The sequence below is a fragment of the Polistes dominula genome, unplaced genomic scaffold (assembly GCF_049000335.1).
Source record: "Polistes dominula isolate Pdom_NZ unplaced genomic scaffold, Pdom_raw_medaka contig_15, whole genome shotgun sequence".
NCBI classification, from domain to species: Eukaryota; Metazoa; Arthropoda; class Insecta; order Hymenoptera; family Vespidae; genus Polistes; species Polistes dominula.
Window position 1 is genome coordinate 6,013,227 of NW_028300915.1, and position 23,340 is coordinate 6,036,566.

General features: G+C 35.4%; 3 protein-coding genes across 9 annotated transcripts in view; 2 read left to right on the top strand and 1 right to left on the bottom strand.

The window, feature by feature from the left end:
* Positions 1-17,305, top strand: part of toy (paired box 6 protein twin of eyeless) — a 32,627-nt gene extending 15,322 nt beyond the window's left edge. Inside the window, exons 5-9 of one of the 3 annotated variants that reach the window (XM_015326634.2) lie at positions 2,039-2,203; positions 2,495-2,565; positions 8,397-8,623; positions 8,953-9,206; positions 13,366-17,305. In XM_015326634.2, the coding sequence (XP_015182120.1) occupies positions 2,039-2,203; positions 2,495-2,565; positions 8,397-8,623; positions 8,953-9,206; positions 13,366-13,454 (806 nt within the window). In that variant the 3' untranslated portion in view covers positions 13,455-17,305. Of the gene's footprint in view, positions 1-2,038; positions 2,204-2,494; positions 2,578-8,396; positions 8,624-8,952; positions 9,207-13,365 lie in introns of all 3 variants that reach the window. The other 2 variants (XM_015326625.2, XM_015326644.2) reach the window with 2 other exon arrangements.
* On the bottom strand, positions 15,183-21,322 carry LOC107069382 (transmembrane 7 superfamily member 3; the record flags this gene model as incomplete). Its single annotated transcript, XM_089170124.1, is given in 6 exon segments — positions 15,183-19,140; positions 19,234-19,398; positions 19,533-20,039; positions 20,041-20,234; positions 20,958-21,156; positions 21,158-21,322. Coding segments are annotated over 4 exon segments (627 nt in total), but the record flags the coding sequence as incomplete, so codon positions are not given.
* Positions 21,304-23,340, top strand: part of LOC107069286 (ankyrin repeat and sterile alpha motif domain-containing protein 1B) — a 114,164-nt gene continuing 112,127 nt past the window's right edge. For all 5 annotated transcript variants that reach the window (XM_089170231.1, XM_089170230.1, XM_015326481.2 and 2 more), the window contains exon 1: positions 21,304-23,293. In XM_089170231.1, coding sequence (XP_089026357.1) covers positions 23,190-23,293 — 104 coding nt within the window. In that variant the 5' untranslated portion in view covers positions 21,304-23,189. The remainder of the gene's footprint in view (positions 23,294-23,340) is intronic.

A 23,340-nucleotide genomic window follows, 5' to 3' on the forward strand; every position in this document is an offset into this window, starting at 1 on the left:
ACACGATACCTGCACGATCGTTCTCTCTACCTCTAATAGGATCAGGAAAATCCGTACGCGCATTTCGATCGCGGTCGAGATTGCGCCACAGATGACGATTCCAGATGCGCTTTCTACCCCGAAATCCGGATTACGCGAAACTCTGCTTCTCCTGTGTAAAGGACAAACGATGCAATCTATGTTGGGGTTCAATGATTTAAGAATTATTCCAACACTTCGCCTACACACGTACACGGTTACTATTGAAATTATTTCTTTTCTGAACATTGAACTTAACTACTTTCATTCTTAATAGAAGATTATTTTGATTTTTTCACGAGAAAAAAGATAGATACGTTACAAGAATTGTCAATAATCGAAATATTTAAATACGTTTGTAAATAAAAATTAAATTTGTTGATCAAATGAATGAAAAAAATATTATAAATGTTCTGTAAATACTTTCGTGTTAATGCAAAAATGATATGTATCGATAGTCAGGTATTTACGATCGAACGAGCATCGGTATAAGCATCGGCATAAGCATCGGTATAAGCATCAGTATCAGCAGCACCAATGGCTAATCCCTTTTCTCTTCTCTTCGCTTGGTGCGTTGTCACCTAGAAAATTAAAGCCAACGATCGGTCTGCAGGGGACTGTTGAGATCCTCCCCATCGGTCGTTACGCGCAGGGGTAGCATGCTCGTGAGAAGAACGACGACGACAACTAGGGGGTGTCGTCGACCGTCCTGTTTGGGGCTGACGGCATTTCGAGTTGTCGCTGAAAGAGAAAGACAAAGTTGAGGAAGGAGGAGGAAAAATGGAAAAAAAGAATATAACTTTCATATTGGTGGCAAAAAGCTTACAAACTTATTGTACATTTAAACTTTCTACGTTCCTATTTTTCTTTTTCTCTCATATTCTCCATAGATTTATTAAATTTTTCATAAGACGAGAAGACGTTAAAAAATATTAATCTTGAAATCGAGACTTTATTCCATTTGGATAACTCATTTTTATTTTTGTGTTATTTTTCCTACTAAAAATATCGTCTTACCTACCAACCGCAAATATCTACTACGAGGGATTACTTCTTTTTTTACTTATATTTTTTATATCGATATATATTTTTATCTTGTAAACATGTTAAGCGACGTCGGTGTAACAAGAGTAATATATTTAAATGATTCTTTAATAACGAACAATCGATTTATTGATGAAAAACAACAATAAAAAAAAACGATTACGATTTGAAGTAAAATTTGGAAGACGTCTATCTCGAGTTTTCTTTTAGTTTTCGTCTTTTCCTGTCCCGCGGTTTAAAGGCTAAACGTTAGCTTTATCGAAAATGGGACATTCTATACGTAGCTACTACGTATCTCTTCCTCTCTTGTACTTTAGCAAAGTCTACAAAGAGATTGAGGAACAGAGAAAGATAGAGAAAGTGAAAGATAGAAAGAGGGATTGACAGAGTTGGTAGACAGAGGGACAGAGGGATAGCAAGAAAGGTTTCTGAAGGGATGAGAAGTGGCGAGGGTTCGGTTCGCAGAGGCGGAAAGTAATCGCGACTCGCGATAACGCGCCCATACTTGCGTGTGTATGCGTTTTCACCGATACTCGCACCAATATGGCGACCCTGAAGATCGAGGGTGGAACATGTATATATATATACACATGCCTAGACGCGTTTATACCCTCTTCTTCGTGTCTAGGAATTCAGCAGACACTCGTCGCCGTCACCGTAACCGTTGCTCCTACCTAAAATTGTTGAAACGTAAGCGCATCGAGGGGAACCAAACTCAGCTTTCTTAATTGGATCGATCTCCTTTCTACTAGGAAAATATCCTTGTCGTTTACCTCCTCGATATTTTCTCAGTTTTTTTTTTTTTTATGCAACACATCGAATATTTAATCTTTCGTCAATTATTTGTAAAGAATTTGCTTTAGCAAAAATTAATTTTATTTAATGATCCATTAGTTTCTTTGGCATTACGAATTTAAAAAATAAAAACATTCTGTAAAATTTATTCGGAGAAATATTTGGAAAAATCTCTTTCCAGACACCGGTTCTCTGTTGTCGCATCAACAAGAGACAACTTCGGACGGAAATTCGGAACACAATTCGTCCGGCGATGAGGACTCCCAAGTACGACTTAGGCTAAAGCGGAAACTCCAGCGCAATCGGACATCCTTTTCCAATGAACAGATAGACAGCCTCGAGAAAGGTAAATATAATAATATAAGAGAATTATTTATAATATTTATAAAATTCATTTCTTTATATCATTATCAACGTGTTAATTTCAATTAATGTATATATTTTTGGTACATATAATTCTCATTAATGTCATTATAAATTGTTGTTTAAAGATTTATAATTTACGAGTAATTCATCGACACTTGATATCTTTTAAAACCCCCATATCTTTTAACGAAAAGTTTATAACGAGTCTCTGTAAAATATCGTGTTTTCTCAATAATTTAGCACACTTGTTGCAAACTGGTTTTCGTTTCAGAATTCGAACGGACACATTACCCGGACGTGTTTGCGCGGGAGCGTCTCGCCGAGAAGATTGGATTGCCCGAGGCACGTATCCAGGTGAGTGTGAATGTGCGAATGAGGCGCGTGCTTCCTCTTTCTCATATACTTCTATCCTAACTACCCCGCCCCATCCATCCTTTCTCCTTTCTCCCTTTTTCTTTACCGAAAATTGTCTATCTCTCTCTCTCTTTCTCTTTTACCGTTTCTCACTCTCGTTTCTTTCTAAAGAAACGAGCGGGAGGGAGAGAGAGGGGTTCGCGTTAAGCAAGGAGACGCCCTTTTCATTAAACGTTTTAAAACGTGCCCACCGTTGGCAATGCACACGCAGGATGATGCACTTTAAATGCCGAGAGAGTAACGTCCTACCTAACTTCCTGACGAATCTCCTCTTTCAACCCTCTTTCTCCTTTTCTCTTGATGCTTTCGGGTTATTCCTTCACACTTTTTCGCATGGATTTTACTCGTTAGGTGAATTCTATGAGACGTAAACTGGGGTGGGGATCCCGATCTTTCTAGAATTTTTTCCCTTAACGACGTCGATTTTTAATTGGATTACGCCAAGAGATCCTTCCTTTCTCACAAAATGTGTATATTTTTTTCTTTAATATTTCTCATAAAGCGATGAGACCAAAGTCTCGGTGGTTTATAATAATAGTTTTATTTCGTTGTGTCTATTTAAACAGAGAAATGTTTCCTCGTTGTTTTGGAACTTCGATTCCCTTCCTTTTTTTCTTTTTTCTATGTAATATCATCGTCATCGTTTCGATTATAGCTGGGAGGATGATACACTTATTTTATCCTGATGAAAATCGTCGAATTTGACGACGCGAATATTTAGTTAATATTTTCTGCACGATTCGCTAATAAATGCGATACGGTTTATAAAGGAAATTTATATGCCCGATACAATACATAGTTTTTCATGCATTGTTATATTTACAAGAGCGCTCTTCGTAATAATATTAAATTACCGTAACTGTGTAAAACGCGTAATGAAACGCACAAGTTCGGAAGGGTGGAAAAAATAATGTGTACGAATGATTTTCTCATGGTACGCGGTAAAGGGATTTAATATTTTTATATCTATCTCGAATTAATGTGAATTTTTGTGAAACAAAAGGAACGATAAACGGAATATGACGTGTTATGATTTTACGAGATCGATAAGAGGAAGAGAGAGAGAGAGAGAAGGAGAGAAGGAGCAGGAGCAGGAGGAGCGCATATCGAGTATTGTTATCTCAAAACAATGATCTATATTGTTAACAATTCCAAAACATCCAAGCATCGTTGGCAAATATTCACCTTTCCAACGTGAACGCAATTGCCAGTCGACTTCGTTTGTGTTTCTTGTGCATATTAACGAATGCTAAAGAATATAACGTTTGTAAATTCGTTTTATGAAATGTTTCTCAATTAGCTGCTCACAATATATATATATAATATTTTTTTTATTTTGCAAAATCAGAATGATAAAACGATTAACGTATTTATTTGCGTATAATATCCACACGGACAAACTGATTTTATCACTTTTAGGAATAATTTTATTCGATATAGATATTAGAATTTAATAAAGAATCATTAAGTTAAAATATAAAAAGTTAATTTCTCAGGAAAGTTTGATTATTATCGAATTCATGGTAGGATATTTCACAATTTTTTGTAAAAAAAATTTAACCTTTTGTATTTTTAACAGTCTAAATATCACATGAATTTTTATTCCTCATGGGAAATTAACTTCCCACAAAGGTACCGACTTTGATAGCTTCGAATAGCCTAGATTTGGAATTTGGAAGCTTTCATGAGATCCTTGTTTTTTTTATCTTTCTTTCACATTTTCCGATATACATCATATTCAGTTTTAATATTCAAAAAATATAATTAATAATATAAACAAATCGAACCAATCTAAAGACTATAATTAAAAATAAAAATCTACTGAAACGTGGACATTAAAAATAATTACAAATAATGAGTAAGTCGCAAAAAGATTTGATTAGAAGACTTAGGTAATATTTAGATAAGTTAAAAAAATTATTGCCCAACAAATGAAAAGTCACGAATCGAATTTAATAATTCCAATTATCCGAAGGTCCAAATTTTGTCTACAAATTTTTTCAACTTTTTTATTATTAACGAACCACAAACCTATTCTCAAATTTCGTTTATAAATAAAATACATCTATGAAAAAAAAAACAATTTCTCGTATTTATAAATTAATTATATTCACATTTTTATTATTATCTACCTATTGTACATTTCTTTGAACATATTTTCACGCTCGATGAGCAAAAGAAAAAAAAACAAAACAAAAAGTAAAATAAAACAAATTTAACTGTCTATTAATTTCCTTAGATGTTATAATTAGTTCGTGTGGGGGGGGGGGGTTAACAAATCATTGTCTACGACGATCATTCATCTCTCCGATAGAAGCAAATGGATAACAGCAATTCCATCGAATGTGACAAACAGAAAAAGACGAACGAGAAAGAGAAAGAGAGACGGTAGGATGTAGAGCAGACAAGCTTCACGGCGTATTATTTTAATTAATACCGCCGGTCGAGCCGCAGGGTGACGTATGGCCGTATAAGCTAATATGTACGCAGCCTTGTTGGACATTGTTTGGTCGTACCGCTCTGATACCTCTCTCTCTCTCTCTTTCTCTCGAGGGGCGATATTCGAGGACTATCTCTCTCTCTCGTACTCGCTCACTCTCTCTTTTCTCCCTTCCTCACCTGTTTCAACGATGGGGGGTGGCAAAGTGGCCGGCCAGGGGTGGTGATGTTGCCGGTGGTGGTAGTTGTGGAGATGGTAGTAGTAGAGAAGTGGTGGAAGTGGTGATGGTGGTGGTGGTGATGGTGATGGTGGTGGTGGTGATGGTGGTGGTGGTGGTTGGCGTGCCTCTAGTAGCCGTGCGCGGAGCGTTATGTGGACGTACAAACAGTGCAAGACCATGTTGACGCATGTTTTCAAGCCTCGTTGGCTGGTATTGATCTTGCTAAGTGCAGGAAACCGGGAGTGCCAGGAGTGCGAGAGGGCGAGAGGACGAGAAAGAGGGAAAGACTAGGGGTAGAGACAGACAGGGAGGGAAAGAACAAGCGGAGGAAGAGGAAACAAGAAAGAGAGAAAGAAAGAGAGAGAGAGAAAGATGAGTCGACTGTTTCGACCAACGGTTGACTCTATGAATCAGGTAGAAACTTTATGTTGCCTATTATAAAACTAATAATTATTGAATACGTATTAAACGATATATAGAATATTGAAAAACTTACTTTTACATTCAGATAACGTGTTTAAAATAATCGGGGGAAAAATACGATGAAAATAAAAGAGTAAACAAGATGGAGATCTTAAGGATCAGGGGAAACGAACGGTTAAAGATCTTTATTTTCGAAAGGATTACTACTCATGGAAGATAAAAATGAAAATATGTATATAGGGAATGAAAAAGAAAATTGGAAAAAATAAATGGGCAGTTAAAGCTGACAGAAAAAGAGGAGAGAGAGAGAGAGAGAGAGAAAAAGAGAGAAAAAGAAAAACAAGAAAACAAGAAGAATAAAAGAAAAAAAAAGGACAGGGATGAAAAGACGGAAATAGAGCGTACAGAACGGCGGCGGTGGCGGCGGCAAAGCAAATGGTGGAACCACCATGCCAAATTCGATACATATACGCGTACATGCGTACCAAGTGAGAAGGACAGATGTTTGGAAGTATGTAGGGTGAATAAGAGAAAGAGGGAGAAAGAGAGAGAGAGACTAGTATATAGAAAGAGGAAAATAGAGGGTGAGGAAATAGAGGATAGGTAGCGCGCGAGTCTCTCGGCGAGCTACTGCGAGGGATCCGGTAGAAGGCCTAAGAGGGTTCGGACGCAACCATGGCAACGATGCGTCCCCGGGGAGGTTGTCCTCCGATTGGCCGTTCCTCATTCGTTCTTCTTCGTCCTTTCGTTCGTCTGTGTACTGGCGGGCACCTCCACGAGGTTGTTCCACGGCCTAGACCGCTCACCGATTATCATCGCACGCGACTCTCCCTTTCTCAACAAAGAGAAAGAAAGAGAGAGGAATAAGAGTGGAATGGACAAAAAGGGATGCTCCTGTTCAGAGGGAGGTATGCCGCAGGATTTCCGACGCGTCTCGAGAGGGTAACTCGTTAGAGGGTGGCCGTGAAAGGTTCTCCGTGATGGAACGCACAGAAAGATCTTTATTGCGAGTTTATATTATAGTTAAATTTTTTTTTAGCTTTATACCTTTTCTCTATTTTTTTCGAAACCAATTCTATCATTTCATTCGTTTATCGTTACTCGTTAAAAATCATTACTGAAAAATGGTATATTATTAATTCCTTATTTAGTCCCTTACTTACAACGTTTTACCAATCGATCTTCTTCATTTATTGTTGTTGTATTACTTATCGTTCCTTTTCAATTTCTCTCTCTTTTTACCCTCGTCTATTTACTTTGAACAGCGGGTTTCGTTTCTATAAACATTTTTCGATCCGAATGAAACTCGTATAGAAATTGTTGAATATTCAAAGATCGGAGCCATCTTCGAGATATCGTCGATCAGAACAGCTCTCTTTTCGTTCTTCTCTCTTTCTCTCGATCCATCTCCGTTTCTCTTGTAAGAGGATCGAAAGCAAGAGGTAGATAGACAGATAGAGGGAGAGCATTCCGAAGTCTATACGAGATCGCAGAATTCCGAATGGATCGATTCGAACGAGTTTTTGGGGACAAGGGAGGACGAGTTTACGAGGAGCGACGGTATTGGGCGGAAGGAGAACGCTTCGAGCGAATGGTAGATATTTGACGGTGGGGTTGCTCGAACACGATTTGCTACCCTTCTATACCCCTCATGGTCCCTCCAGCAAACTGCCGGGGAATGAAATTTATTTTTTGATTCAATTGACGCTCGTCGATGGGTAGCTCTCGAAACCGCGTTACTCGCTACGCCGAGAATGAAGAAGAGAAGTATAGAAAAAGAGAGAAAGAGAAAAAGAAAAATAGAGAGAATAGGCAGAAACTTCGATTCCTTCAAATCATGTTCCTCTTATTTTCCATTTTTATTGTTATTATATTTTATTATTATTTTTATTATCCATTATTACATTCCATATTTATTTAAACCAAAAATTTCTTTTTTGTCCGTTTTTCTATTCTCACTTTTTGAGAGGTTAAAAAGTAAATTACTTGATACGTAAGCGATAACTACAAATCAAGTAATAATACAGCGAAAGATAAAAAATAATCATTGTTTCCATTCTCCTTCTATTTATTTTTTTTAATGGATATTCGTAAACTGCTCGTTATAATCATTAACATTTATGTGGCAATTTGCAACAGCGAGAGCGTAACAAAATTCAGTAGGAAAAATTACATTTTCCGATAATTTAATTGCTATTAATGAACTACGCGAGATCGAATTTCGTACAAAAAAAAAGAAGGGAAAAATGCAACAAAAATAAAAAAAAATAATATTGAAAAAAAAGAAAAAAGGTCGAATCAATATGCACAAAAATAGATTGTATATAAAAAGAAATATCTAGTATGAAACCAAAGAAAAAGAAAAATCTAAATGAGAAAGAAAGGAAGTAATCAAAGAGAATAAAGAGGGCACGAGAAAGAGGAAGAAGTGCGAGTGTGGGTGTGCATGCTTGTTTGAAAGAACAATGAAAGAAAGAATGAGATTGTACATAAAAGATGATGAAGGTGAGAGGTAAAAGTAAAAACAGAGAAAGAAAGTGCGTATGTGTGTGTATATATGTATAAGTGTGTAAAAGAGAAAAGAACGAAAGAGAGAAAAAAAAGAGACGAAAGGCGAATTGCAGGGAATAACGCAGTTATCGTGACAGAGGGACCGTTTGATTTCATCGGTTGCAGGTGTGGTTCAGTAATCGCAGGGCAAAGTGGCGTCGAGAGGAAAAGTTGCGAAACCAGAGAAGAGCGGCCGTCGATCAGGTAGTCGGGGGTGGAAGCGGGGGTGGTAGTAGCAGTGCCGCACCTCCCGCAGCGACACCGGCCACTCCACGTTTGCCCCTAAATGCCGGATTCAACGCCATGTATTCCTCTATACCGCAGCCGATTGCCACTATGCCTGACACTTACAGGTTAGTTAGACTATTTTATTTGCATTTAAAATATATTACAAACAAAAAATACAAGAAGAAGAAGGTAAATAAAAAAAGTAAACCATTGTAATAACTTATCGTTCCAAGTATAATTTTTCTATATAAATAACTATTCAAGAGTTCCTCACCTACCCATAGGAAAAATAGAAATTAATTTGAATTAAATTAAACATATTTTGATTAATAATAGTGTAAGTATCATTCGAGAAACGAAGTAATGAGCGTAACGGATCTCATTGAAAAGTTTGGTAAACGTCTAAAAGGCGAATTATTTTCAACACCCCATCGTGGATTTTGTCTGATGTCAGTTCAATGTCGGGTAGTCTGGGCGGGTCAATGGGTGGAAGCTGCCTTCAGCAACGAGCCGAGGGATACCCAGCGTACGTGTTCCACGAGCCACTTCACTCGCTCACGCAGTCTTACACCCACGCACACAGTACTGCGCATTCGCAACCCCATCGTGGTATTCCGACCTCCCATGGTGGTACCCCCACCACGCCAGGTGGCCAACCTGCGGGACCAGGTGGTGCGCCCTATCAGCCGACGACCTCCACCGCGACCGGTAAGTTTTCTAATTGACTTATTTTAGTATTCACGATTATTCATCCTCTTTTTCTTCTTATTTACTTCTAAACTTTTAGTAAAGGATACCTTTAAAATACGATTTTTTAAAAATTTCTTTTTTACAAATCTTTTAAAGTGAAAGATTAAAAGTGGTTCATAAACTAATAGTTGGCAGTACTTTTTCTAAAGGTCATTTATTAATATTTTATTTAAAAAAATGTCTTCGTGTTACTCAGTTTTCTTTATATAATATAATTACGCTATTCCAATCTTTGTTTAACTCTGTTATTATAAATTTGATGACAGAGAAAACTGTATTAGATTGATTAACACGTCCGTGACGGTACGAAGAATTTGAACATAATGATTTTAAAGATATCATCTTGTTTCAACGATGAACGAAAATCGTTCCATGAGTATCCTATCCGCGTTTACTAAAACGCGGATTCACAACTATTTTGAGTAGGTCAATATTTGTCGTGTTTGCATTACACCCTAGTTTCAAAGCAGATTAGCTGTAAACTGGATTCGAAACTGAAACGAAATTACCGTTTCGATTTCCCGCACGGTCCCCGTTCGCTGATAAAATCAGCGACGAACGTCGTCGGTGAGCATGCTCGCACGTATGTGTACGTATCACGCGATAACGAATACGGTATCTCCCGATATTCATTGCATTTTGAGCTTGCAGCGATACCGCGGTTCTTCCAAAAACTGTCGATCGTTCCAATCTCGACGTTCAAATTTCCTTACGAATTTTTACTTTTATTTACGCGTTGTAAGAATCAATTGAAAAATATGCAAATATTGAGAAAGGCCTAGAAATTAAATAAGGGTTTTTTGTATAACGCGTACAATTTAATTTAAACACACTGTTTTATTGAGTACTTGTAATAGACTAATCTAACACTAGACACTTATTATCAACAGATATGGCTCTTTGACAACAACGGTCCTTTCGATTATCTTATATTAATTCACTCATCGGAGATACTCACTAATTAACTGTCCAGCTTTTATATCTTATTTTCTTTATTTTCTCATTGCAACGACACTATCTTCTTCGCTATAATATTTTTTATATACAAAAGATACATTGTAGGACATGCTTTGCCTAAAATAAACACAAGCAAGGGTTTTACAAACTAAAGGACCATTTACTTTTTTACGTGCTAAGAGAAAGTTTCTATATTTCGGTTTCTCAAGAATTATAAAAATGATACGGAAAGGAACGAGGTTTCTTGATTATCCTACATAAATGTTTTTATTCCAATACACACACGCAAATACATATACATTTCGTTCATGCATCCTACACAAATGAAAGAATAAATGGCCATTTTGAACGGATTTCATTTAACGATCTTTTTATGACTACGTACTTTCATTTTATATGCATTTTTTTCAAATACTAATCATAATAGATTTTGAAATCCAATAAAAAGTGTTAGTAGGAATACAAAAGCAATAAAAGAAAGATTCAAATTTCGCTAAGGAATTGCATGAGTTAGTAGTAGTATCCTTGGCTTACTCGCATAATGTCTTCAATTTTTACTAGCTTGTCAATTCAACGTAAGAATTGCTCTCATTCGTGTAATAACGTGTGCATGCCGCGTCGTTCATTCGCTCACAACCTCCTCGGTTGCGTCCCATTGTCTCTTTTATTTTAGCACTTTATCTCTGGATATTTGATCTCTCGCTTCGTATCTCCGGAGAGCTTCGGGGTGTCGCTAATTTTATGTTGTAAGCTTTCAACCATTTTGGTGTCTATTAACTAAGCGAGCTATTTTCCAGGAAAAGAGAAGGAGAGAAAGCGAAGGAGAGAGTGAAAGAGAAAGAGAGAGAATTTCGCTATGCTTCATATCCGTGAAATATATCCCACATTTTTATCACTCCCAATGACATTGTGAATAATCGTGCCGGTAAATCTATTATCTGCGCTTCCACGCGTACATTCAATACCTTTAATTATTTCCCACGTACTGTTGATAATATCTCATTCATGTTGCTTGTTCTTTTCTCTTTTTTATTATTTTCGTTTTTTTTCTTTTTTAAATGTGCGTTAAATCGACGTTGCATTGTTTAAAAAATGAACAAACGGTCTCTTTCCTGACGGGGATTATTTTTCAATCATCAACTCCTAGTATTAGAATAAGTGAAAGTGATAACAGAAAGAATTATTTGTAGAGTATAAATTAGAGAAAAATTTTTCTTTTAATTGTAAGAACAAGATGATTCTTCTACAAAGGTAGGGGGTAGTTGAACACAGAGTCGAGTACGTTTTTGTTTCGAATTTTCTTTGTTATTCACGAATCGTCGCGTCCTCTTTATATTTCCCTTTTCTTTTTTTTTGCGTTGAGTGTCGAGTGCAAAATAAAGCGGCGAGGATTACCTGGGAGCCTCTTCGCACGCAATCTACATAGACCAAACCCTGTTCTCAGGGAGAAAGAGAGAGAAAGAAAGCAGGATAGAAGGGCAAAGGGTGGTCCAAGTAGTTATAGCACGCGGGTCGATGCTCGCCCACGGAATTGTAAAAGGATTTTAAAACAAATCTCGCATGGCGCCGGCGGGCTGAATCGAAGAATGGGATGTTCGGCGGTTTTCCACCTCCGTCGACGTAGAAGCTCCTGAATTTTCCATTTTCTCGACTTTTTCTCTCTTTCTCTTTGGATTCGTTTACTCTTTCCCTCTGGTCTCTTTCTCTCATTTTCTCTATCCATCTCTATTTCTCGCCCCTCTCCCGTTTAACGAAAGCCGTCGAGGGTCGACCCTCTTCGTCCTATACCTCTCTGCCTCCCTACTTACCCTTCCCTTCTATCCCTTCTACCTGCTTTTTCCTTTTCTCTCTCTCTCTCTTTCTCTTTCTCTCGTGCTCACTCTCGTCAGAATGTACAGGGGGTGAACAGAGGATGTGGATGGGTTGGGTCTCGCCTCGGCTGGGCGAGCGCTCAATAACGTGCGAACCCAAAGGGGAGGAAATACGGGGGTGCGCGGCGTATCTACAGGAATGGAGTGGAGCGATATAGAATGGTGGAATACTGCGGAACAGGCGCGCGGTCTTCTTTTCCTACACTTCTCTTTTTTTCCGTTCTTCTTTACTTTCTATCTGTCCTTATCTATTTCTCTATCTCTCTTAGCACGCAAGGGGAGGAAAGTCCTATTTTTCCCTCCTTTTTTCTCTTCTTACACGCCATTATCCTTCATAATCGCTTTACGTGCACCAACGCAGTAGGACTTCTACCACAGTCTCCTCGTTATCATTGCACCTTATTTTCCGTCTTCCTCTTATCCATCTTCATCTCTTTCTTTTGGCACCTATGTCTCTCTGCAGAGAGGAGCACGTTTTCATAGTTAAGTAGTCGGTTGATGAAGACAACGTTCAACCACCGTTGAGAACGTTCTCGCTTTTTTTTTCTTTATCCTCGCATCAGCGTAATGAGGGTTGATGTATGCATCCAGGGTAGAAAGATTTAATTTTTTTTTGTTGGTTATATTTTTGAAAGAATCATTTTAAAAGATTTGATTCGAAACATTTATTATTTTGAAGTAAGTAATGTTCGTAGAAACTTCATTCGACGGATTAGAAACAAAATCATTATATCATATTTTATATAAATACATTTATAATTATTTGTAAATATATATTAATAGAAATTTTTAATTTAAGAAGTCTATAATGTAAAATGACAAGAGATAGCATTAAGTACATTAATACTTTAAGGAACATAATTATGAAAAAAGATTTAATCACGCTTAATCTAGTGACTAAAGATAAATTACTAATAAGGAATAAATAGTTTATACATAATATTTACGGAGTTCATTATTGGATTAATTTTCTGGTGCCACATCACTTGCATTATTTCTACAAGCTTGATTCGATAAAATTAATGGTTTCCTTATTATTCCAAAAAGAAAGTTCAAAATCATTTGTCAATTAAAATATCAATGTTCAATTAATGATAAATAATGAGGCGAATTTAAAGTTGTTTTCTTTTTTTCGCGAGGAACCTTTGAGAGTTTATTTGCAAATAGAGAGAGAGAGAGAGTGAGAAGAAAAAAAAATAAAAACAATGAGAGTAAAGTTGTTTTGCATGAGAGGAAGGAAGAAAGGAGGGAGAACGTAAAGCAAGCGATCGACCTTGAATGTGTTTCAGGGGTTATATCAGCAGGCGTGTCGGTGCCAGTGCAGATACCATCACAGACTCCGGACCTAACTGGCAGCTATTGGCCTCGGCTCCAGTGATCCCAGCTATTCGGGTTCCCACCCGCGAGCTTGCTCGTGGGGCAGGAGAGCCCGCCGCCACCGACGGTCACCCCAGGTGCTGTTTCGAGGCCGCTTTTAGCCAGTCTCGGCATACCGTCACAACCACCGGTGGCATCTCAGCAACAACAACAACAACAGCAACCGAGTACCACGCCGACAACGACCCCCGTACATACCTCCGATACCAGCGAGTGAACGAGACGACGCATAATTGCGATATTTTTTCGAGAGAGAATCATCGATGAAAATTCATTGAGACTTCAACGACAGCGAGAATGACCTTTTTGCTAAGACTTATGATATTTTCCCTGTTAAGCGAGGCCTCGAAACGTCGCTCACAACTCCGATGACATCCACGATTCGGATACCTCATCATCTACTACTTTTCCGGACCTCGCATCTCTCAAATTCTCGGAGGACTTTGCATCGTTGATCGGTGAGACGTTTCTTAATCATCAATTCATTTTTTTTCTTATTTTTATCTTTGATTTTTATTTTCTCTTTTATTTTTCTTCTTTTTTTTTACAGATAATCCTTGTTGTTTAAACGTTTATTTAATTCTTCCTACGATAATGTACCCCCTATATCTATATAGGGTATAAAGAAAGATCTGCGTTTATATCATTAGGTAATTTGGATTTTATTTTATCTTTTAACGTCGATTCGATATTATCAGATCAACGATGTGATGTTACCTACATTTATAAGAACGAACTTTATTCGAAAATATCGATGTCTCTGTGACGATCATCCGTGTATCGTCTAAATCTCGTAGATGTATACGCATGACCCGGGTCACACAGGGTATTTCACCGTTCACAATATTCTATAAATTAAGAGACATGATCGTGTTGAAAACTAACTTTTTTCGGTGATACACCGACATTGCGTTGATGAAATAATCAATTCGAATCATTTCGATCGATTTTCCCAAAGCCTTATGCGTTTTTTTTTTTTTTTGTTATAAAGTAATCATTTTGTGTATACAATATTAAACGTTTTTGTTATTTTATTAGGTTAGAATAAATCAAAAATTCTGTAAGGGTAAATCGTGAGAATGTCGAAAAATTCATTCGTTTATTATCGATCCGTAAAATTATTTGGAATTCATCACAATGACGGTGCGTTGACGTGCCGAATTAAACCAAGAGAGTACCCATAACGATTAAACAATTCAAAACGGTACAAGAAGGAAAAATCAGGTTACAAACTTGAAATGAATCTCATGCATTTATAGATAATTTTTTCTTTATACGTCGACATTTAATCACAGGGTAAATTTTCTTTTTCAACGAAACACTGAACCAGCATAAACGGACACATATATATATATATGTATATGTGTGTGTATATGGATATGTATATGCGTATGGGTTTCCTGACCGAAAATTTTTTTATTCGATTCAAAAAACACTCGATGTTACCAATCATTCGTAGAAATCAAATCAATATAGCTCAATCGTTTCGCTCGAGCTATCTTATTTAATAAGACGAATCCACGAATCCGTAGCTTAATAAAACTCGTGAAACGGTCTAAAGAATCGACGTCGAAATTCTATAAAAGAAAAAAATACTCGAAGCATTATATTGAAGAAAAAAAAAATGTTCCGATATTCTTATCGGATTTTGATCGTCGATTTTTTTTCTCGTTTTCGCCTTTCATTTGCCAATTAACATCTTCTCCCTCACCTAATTCCTAATCTAAACATTTCTTCTTGTATAAAGCTGATTGTAAAATAGCATTTGTTACTCTCTGTAGATCGTAGACATGTAAATTAGCGATAATCATCGGCATATTGTATATACGTTGTAGTTAAGAGATAAACGAATAAAGAAGAAAAAAAATAAAACTAAATATATGAAACTTCGATCGTCGCTATGGAATTTGGATGTTTAATAAGAACAACAATGGCTTCAAATTATTATGCGCGATAATTCACCGTTCTTCTCTTGTGATCGTCGATGCGTATCCGAATGGAAAATTTCGAAAATTTCGTAAAGGGATCTTCTTCCTCGGAACGATATTGATTTCTGCACCGACGAACAAATTCGAGCGGGTCATTTTGTTTTAATTAACGTTACGATCAATGTGACGTTCAATCGTATGCGCGTTCTTTTATAAGAAAGAGAAACTTCCTTTTTACCGAAATTTCGAAATCGATTGTATGAGATCGTATTTTCTAATTCACCGCGCACAGTCCGGTTTTAAATATTCAACGGTAAAGTGAAATTCTATTGCGCGCGCGAGCAAAAATAAATATGTAGTCCTATCCGGCAACCACCTGTAACTTCCGTTTTAGAGATTCGTGACGATGGATGCGACGTGGTTGATTCGACCAAATGTTTTTAATGATGCACAAAGCTGAACGAAACAACGCGTTTTTTTGCTAATTGAGTGCCATGTACTAAATAATTAGTCCATCGATCTCAAAATCTGACGCGGAAGCTATGTAAAACACCGACGAATCACCGACTACGCGTTTATTTCAAATTTTAAACGCGATTCGGACTGCCACTGTCTATCTCTCTTTCTCTCTCTTCTATCACTTTCTCCTTTTTTTTATCTCCCCCTACGAATGTACCAAAAGCTTCCTCGATTGTCGATGATCCTATATTGAGAAACAAAGCCATGAGTTCTCACCAAAAAACGTCTGAAAATGGGCTACGACGAATCGAACTTTGTAATAAATATAGCAAACAAGCACTTACAATTTGTCATACGGTCAATAATTAATCACAAAGAATACCTATATGTTTGTGTTAAAAAGTTAACATGTCAATCATAATAACGTTTGTTCTATCGATCATTGCCAATGCGATTATTCTCCTATCCACTTCCTTCTCCTATCTATTCCATTGAGAGTCCCGTACAAAGAAGCGTAGAAGAAACGAATCGAACAGGTATTTTCTCGTAATTGTCACGAATTTTTTTTTCTTTTTTTTCTCTTTCGATCGTCAATAAGCACTTTTTCACGCGACGTTACGATACGTTAATGTGGAATAAAAACCGTGAAACTATATTGTAAATTATCTAGTAAATTTATATTTTTGGAACAGAAACAAAAAAAAACAAAATTAAAATGAAATTTAAAAAGGAAAAAAGCAGGGACAGAAACGAGCACAGATCATAGATTCCCAAATAGAATTTATCCGTCGTTGCTTTTTATAATACTCATCAGACAATTTTCATTGTTCACTCATCTTGTTCGAAGATTTACAAGCAAAGGTCCCTTATCAATTTTAACCGATCGTTTCGAAACATCTACGTACGTTATGATTTCGCTCTGTAAGTTACCACTTCTGCGTCTTTATCGTATTCGATAAGAACCTTGAATCGTTTTCTTTTACTCGTTCTCTGCACAGATTATAATAAATAAATTTGTTTAATCGCTCTAATACAGAAAAGAGTTAAATTATCTAATATTTTATCAGGTAACTTGATTATTTCCAATTTCTTTTTTTAAATAACCGATTGATTAACATTATTATCTCTTTCCTTTCCGGTTATCAGCAAGTAATTTAAAAAAAAAAAACAACATGACGTAGAAGTGGTCACGTAACACTTCTCTTATCTGTAACAACGATACTAGTAATGAATACAGTGTATAAGTATAAACAAATTTATTAACGAGAAATAATAAAAAAATGTATATAAAATATTACGTACGTATATGCATATATATTAATACGACCGTAATCCAATGTAAGTGTTGTGAATAATGAGATAATATTGTTGCTGTGATTACCTTTAAGATTGTAAGTAGTAGGAAATTAGAACCATATTGTTAGCTGTCGCTGTCTCAATTCCAATAAATGTTATTTCATTTTAATCTTAACAGAGTCACATTCTTTACCCACATAATACCACTAAACAAATATATAGAGATCAAACCCACACATGTTTACTAATACACTAGGAACAAGAAAGAGAAGATTGTTAAGTTAAAAGAATGTACATCTAAGTAAGTACTTCGTTATCAACTTAAATATATACATTTATACAAAATCTTTTTTGGTATGAATATATAAAGCGAAATACAATGGTGTATTTTGTACAACGATCATTCAATATTGAAGTATTAAGCTTTCAATATCAAGTTGAAAGGTAAGTGATAGAATATTAAATATAATTCGCGTTATTAAGAAGCTTAAAGAAAATTAAAAAATATAAATCCTCCATCCTTACGAATGAGAATATGATGGTCCAATATTTCATCCAAAACAACTGATCATTTACCAAAAAGTACAGAAATTCTGAAAAAGGGGAACATGTGGATGATAATGTATGGTTTAAGTTTATCTCATTCGTTTAGAAATAATAATATATAGATTGAAATGATTCTATTGATTCGCGAACTAATGAAACTTTGCATCCACTTTATGAAAATAATAGAAATAATATAAAAAGAAAATAAAAAACAATAGACCATTTTCTATGATTTCAAGAAAGAATCAAGACGGGACTCGACGGAGGGTTGTGCCTACTAAAAGCGGGTAATCTAAATAGGTCTTGGTACTAAGCAAATAAAGAGGGAACACAATTAGGTAAATGCAAATCTTCCAAGCTGGTTAGATCATTCTGTGGGATTTGGAATTGGAAGGCAATATGACAGAGATAAAAGAAAAGAGAAAAAGAGAATGAGAGAGTGGACGAAGGCTCATTGTGCGCGCAGAAAAGTACACGCGCGCGTGCACGGAATGGAAGGATGGGGATGGGGAGGGGATGTGTTCGTCCTCGTGCTCGTGTTAAAGTGAGAAAGGTGGGAGGCAACGCGGATGTCGCTCTGCTTCTACTCCCTGCACTGAGGGGGATTCAACAGCCGAAAGTTTCCACATGAACGGACAACATTGATAGAAGCTACCCCCGAAAAAGGGAGAGACACGAAGTCTCTACATTTCATCCCTTCGCCAAACTCGGACTAACTTCGGCCTGCTGGCCAACCCTCACTCCACCTCATACACCCTCCATCCACCCTTATTTTCTCTTTCTCTTTTACTCTCTTTTACTTTAGTATTAAAAACGATCAAATGGGAAGAGAGCGTGTAGCAAACTTTTACGCTCGTTGCCACTCTCATCAATACTATTTTTTGTCAAGTCAAAATATTTTCTTCGATGTGTTACTACATCTTTTCTGTTCGATTGTTTTTCTTTTTAAATTTTGAATAAAATATTTAGTTTATTGAAAAACTGTTGTAAACGGATACAGATTTCAGAATAAGATCAACGAATATTCTATTATTTTATATATATAGTAACAAAAAAAATTTAGTTTATGACGTTATATAAGTTTAAAGAATTAGAATCTATGTAGTTTTCTTTTTGTAAAAATCGTGTTAAGATAAATTTTGTGTGAGGAGCTCATTTTAACGAAGCTTTATTACGCTTCGTATAAATGCTGATAGACGCCTATGCTTGCCTTCACACTTGAATGAAATTTACCCGTTAGCTATATCTATTTTAGTTATAGAAGCTAGGTGACCATTTATCCTTATCTTTATCAATCATTATTTTACCTTTTATACTGAAATAGATGATCGAGTTGCAGAGAAGTCCAAGAAAAAGTAATGAAATTAACTTTGTTATATTTTGTTTTGAAAAAGAAGAAAATAATCTCCAAGATAAAGAGGAAAACTAAACTTCTGTCTATACTTATTCTAAAGTTTGCTGTAAGAACAAAATACTTGATTAATATCAATCCAAGGACCATACATGAATTTGTTAATCGAAAAATTAATAATTATAAATAATATTATTTACTTGTAATTTCGTAAGATGCGAAATATTTAACTATGATGTAAGTGATCAAGCCACCAAAGAATGTTGTTTATACAACAAATTTCATTTGGTAACAACGTCCTTGGAAAATGCATAAGAGTCCACTTAAAGGCATTATGCTGCACAACACCTTCGACAACGTGTCATCTGCAAAATAAAATGAAATATGAATAATTTTTAATTTGAATTAAATAATATATCCTTGATAACTCTAATTGTAAATAATAAAATAATAATTGAATTAATAAAGCTCACATCTCTTGAGTAACATAGTAACATACTTAAAAAATGACCATATTTAGATAGAGAAGATAGTTGAATCCATAAGTGAAAAATGGTACGTAAGCCGAAAAATCCTTTTCATAGGTAGCTATAGCCGTTTAAATGGTCCCAGTACCATAATAAATGCTGTTGGTTCGTCAGAAGCTTAAATTCAAGGCCGGTCGTGGTATCTGATAGTAAAAAAAAAAACTAAAAAGAAAATAAAAATAGAAATAAAAATATAAAAAATTAAAATCAATAATTATTCCTTTAATCCAGTGTTGATTTATCGAATAACAAAGAATAAACAATTTTATTCACATTAAAGAAGGAACGCGTCTTGTACGAATGACGATATAAGGGGAGTGAGGGATAATAGGGTCATCGAATCAATAATGAAATATTTTTGTTCTTATCGTTATATTTTCTTGATGAAGATGTACCTTCTTCACTGACAATCAAATCACATTCAAATCACTGACAATGAGTATGCTGATAATGGCATTGAAGTAACTTTCCACGGAGTTAGTTCTGTTCAGTTAAGTACAAGCGATATATCTCTAGATATAACATCATATTATGTCTACATCTTATCGGCTTTTCGTTGCTGGTGGATGGTAAATGAGTTCTCTGGAATTCTATGCTAAAGATTGAATCGCTTATGAGTAGTTTTGGAAATGACGCTGCTTCAAATTTGAATTCACGGCCGCCTGGTACTGGTGCTGTGAAAACAACAATGAGAGAAAAAGAAAGAAAAAGAGAGAAAAAAAAAGGAAATTGATAGGAGAAAGAGAGTGAGAGAGAGAAAGAGAGAGAGAGAGAGAGACAGAGACAAAGAGATATCTGTTCTCTGCTGGATCGAACTTTACGAGCATTGCTGTCGAGATTTGCGGGTGTCGATGTGGATTTGTTCGCGAAAAACCTACAACGTATTATATACTTACATTTTCTCGTATTTCGAGGCTCTCTTTTGATACTGTGGTTTTTTGTCATGCTTTTTGTTTTTTGCGAGTATACGAGAACATTATTCTACACACCGCTATCGGATTATGGAAAGGGGTTGCAATCGATAAATTGTTGTTGAACGATGTAACAGAGATTCTTGAAAATCATTTCTCTCTCTCTCTCTCTCTCTCTTTCTCTTTCATGCAATGTTTCTATTTTTTTTTCATTCATTTAAAAAGAGATGAATTCTATTACAACAATGAGTGTGCAGTTAAATCGTTTAAACATTGAATATAATTCACGTACGCGTGATGAGATATTTTATTAAACCCCCCAATGGTGTTAAATATTAAGTAAATTTAAATCGAATGCTACAAACAAATGATTTATTTTACATCGAAATTTGTAAAATCGATCGAAGTATATTTAAACAAGCTTAATTATTATATTTCTACTTATAAATTCGTATATCAATTAATTATATTTATTTATACACTCACCTTCTTCGGTATAAGAAACAATTGCTAGCAGAGCTTCGACATTTCGGAAATTATTATTTCTGATAAAAAATGTCCATTTCTGTTGTTTTGGTACAATGTATAAATCAATGTTTGAAGCTATATTAAGATTTAATTTGTCATAGGAAAGTGTTATATTGTATAGATAAGTATGAACTTGAAAGATAAGAAAACAAAAGATAGATAGGTAGTATATCAGAAATATTTATTATATAATTGCTTGCAGGAGTTAACGTTATCCTGTTTTTAAATGTTTCATTTTCTAGATTATTCAATAACAATATCAAAATTTTTTTATTATCTGTAAAATTATCTCCTCTATTAAAAATAATATTTATTTTTTTAACAAGACATTAATATAACAGATTTTATATAATTAGAGAAATATAAAATATCTTATATGAAAATTAATAAGAAAAGAATAATACAAAAAGTAAAATAAAAGAAAATATATCGAAAAAATATATTTAATTGTAATACTATATTAGTGATTCCCAAAGTGGGCGCTACAGCAATTCATGGGGGCGGTGAATGGTCACAGGTGCATTTGAGGGGGAGGGGGTAGTTCGATGAATAAGTGATTTCCACAGTTATTTAAAAAGAAAATTAATTTTCAGGGGTGCTAAGTAATATTTTTTCTGGAAAGGGGTCGGTAGGACAAAAAAGTTTGGGAATCACTGTATTATATTAATGTCACCATGTTTATACTTATTAGATAGCTTTTTTATATTGTAATATTTATAATCGTTATTTATAACTACATAATTAAAATACATGCATAGTTGATACAGCAAGTTTTAATAGTTAGTAGTTTCATAGTAGTAGTTTAATAGAGCGGTTATAAGTCGATAACACATTATTATAAGATTAATATGATGGACATTCTGTGAAAGACCGATACTTAAAGTAGATGTATAAAATAAGAAAGCAGCGAATTCAGACTTAACTATAAAGATTTACTTAAAAATATGAATGTTTTCCAAATAAACATAAGATGTTTTTAAAGTAAGATCATTATTTTTTACGGTTATAATATAACCTATTTAATTTTATCGTACTAACTGCAACAAAAAAGACTTATACTATCCAGCGGTTACAACAAATGTATTTGAAGATACAATCATTTATGCATTATTATTAAGATAGTAACCATTATAGTTATCATACCAACTATGATGCAATATTTACTTTTATCAACGGTTAGGTATTAAAAAGGAAGAACAGTATAGTAAGCTTTGAGATCACAGTATTACTTTTATTAGTTTCATATAGTGTATTATCGGTCTTGACTTTACAATTAGAAGTTATTTATTCTATCTTATATGTTTTATGAACAAATCATTTACAAGCTTGTATCTTATGAAAGCTTTCTATAACATCTATATTAAAGCATTTCGAGGAAGATTTTATTAAATTTTTTATTAATTTTTATTAAGGATTACAAAGTATTATCTTAATAAGGTATATGCACACAAGAAAAAATGTTAGAAATAATAATTCCCAAAGTGCTTTTCATGTATTAAGAAATAAAAGAAAGGAACAATAAACCAGAAAAATTGTGTTCTGGTGATAAATGTATAAATTGAATCGAAGAGTCGCATATTATTTGAAAATAGAAAGCATAATAAGCTTAAAAATTGTACTTACCACAAATTAATTAGGTCATGTTAACCTCTTCAGTTTGTTCACTAGTTATTAATAATGATAAGATTATAAGAAGAGACCTAAATGTAATGAACTGCATCGTTCGTCATCAAAACTTGTTGACAAAATGTAAAAATTAACAATATATAATGATGAAAAATGAAACACTTTAATACAAATTTATTTCCTGTCAGAAGAAAACGATTCGATAATGGTAGAACAGCTGTCTTTAAACGTTCGTTGTTCGTTCGGGAGAACTCGGATAAGATCGTAACCTGAGTCATTCTCCTTTACGCGCTCTCGTTCTCACTCTTTCTTTTTCAGTCATATACGAAGAGGACAACGCTCTCGCTCGCACCCACGTTATTTAAGAGTCGTTCGTCGCGCGTTCGTCGGCCGTCGGCGGCCGTCGGCGGCGATAGCGCTTCAAGCGTTGGCCGCGTAGAGGCGCTTCAGTCGCTTCAGCAAGATGGCCACGCTGGATCAATGAAACGCGAGAAATCGTAGTAAAAACAGAAATTGACAAGTGCGCGGTGGAATATCGAGGGCCGATCACGGTGTAAATGGAACATGGGGAAGGAACATGAGCTGCTCGAGGCAGCGAGGAACGGAAACGTCACCGTGGTCGAGAAAATACTCGTACAAAGAGCCAAGAGGAGTGGTCCACTGGCAAGGTGGGTGTCACCGTGCCAGACACTTTCGGTCTTTTTTCTTTCTCGAC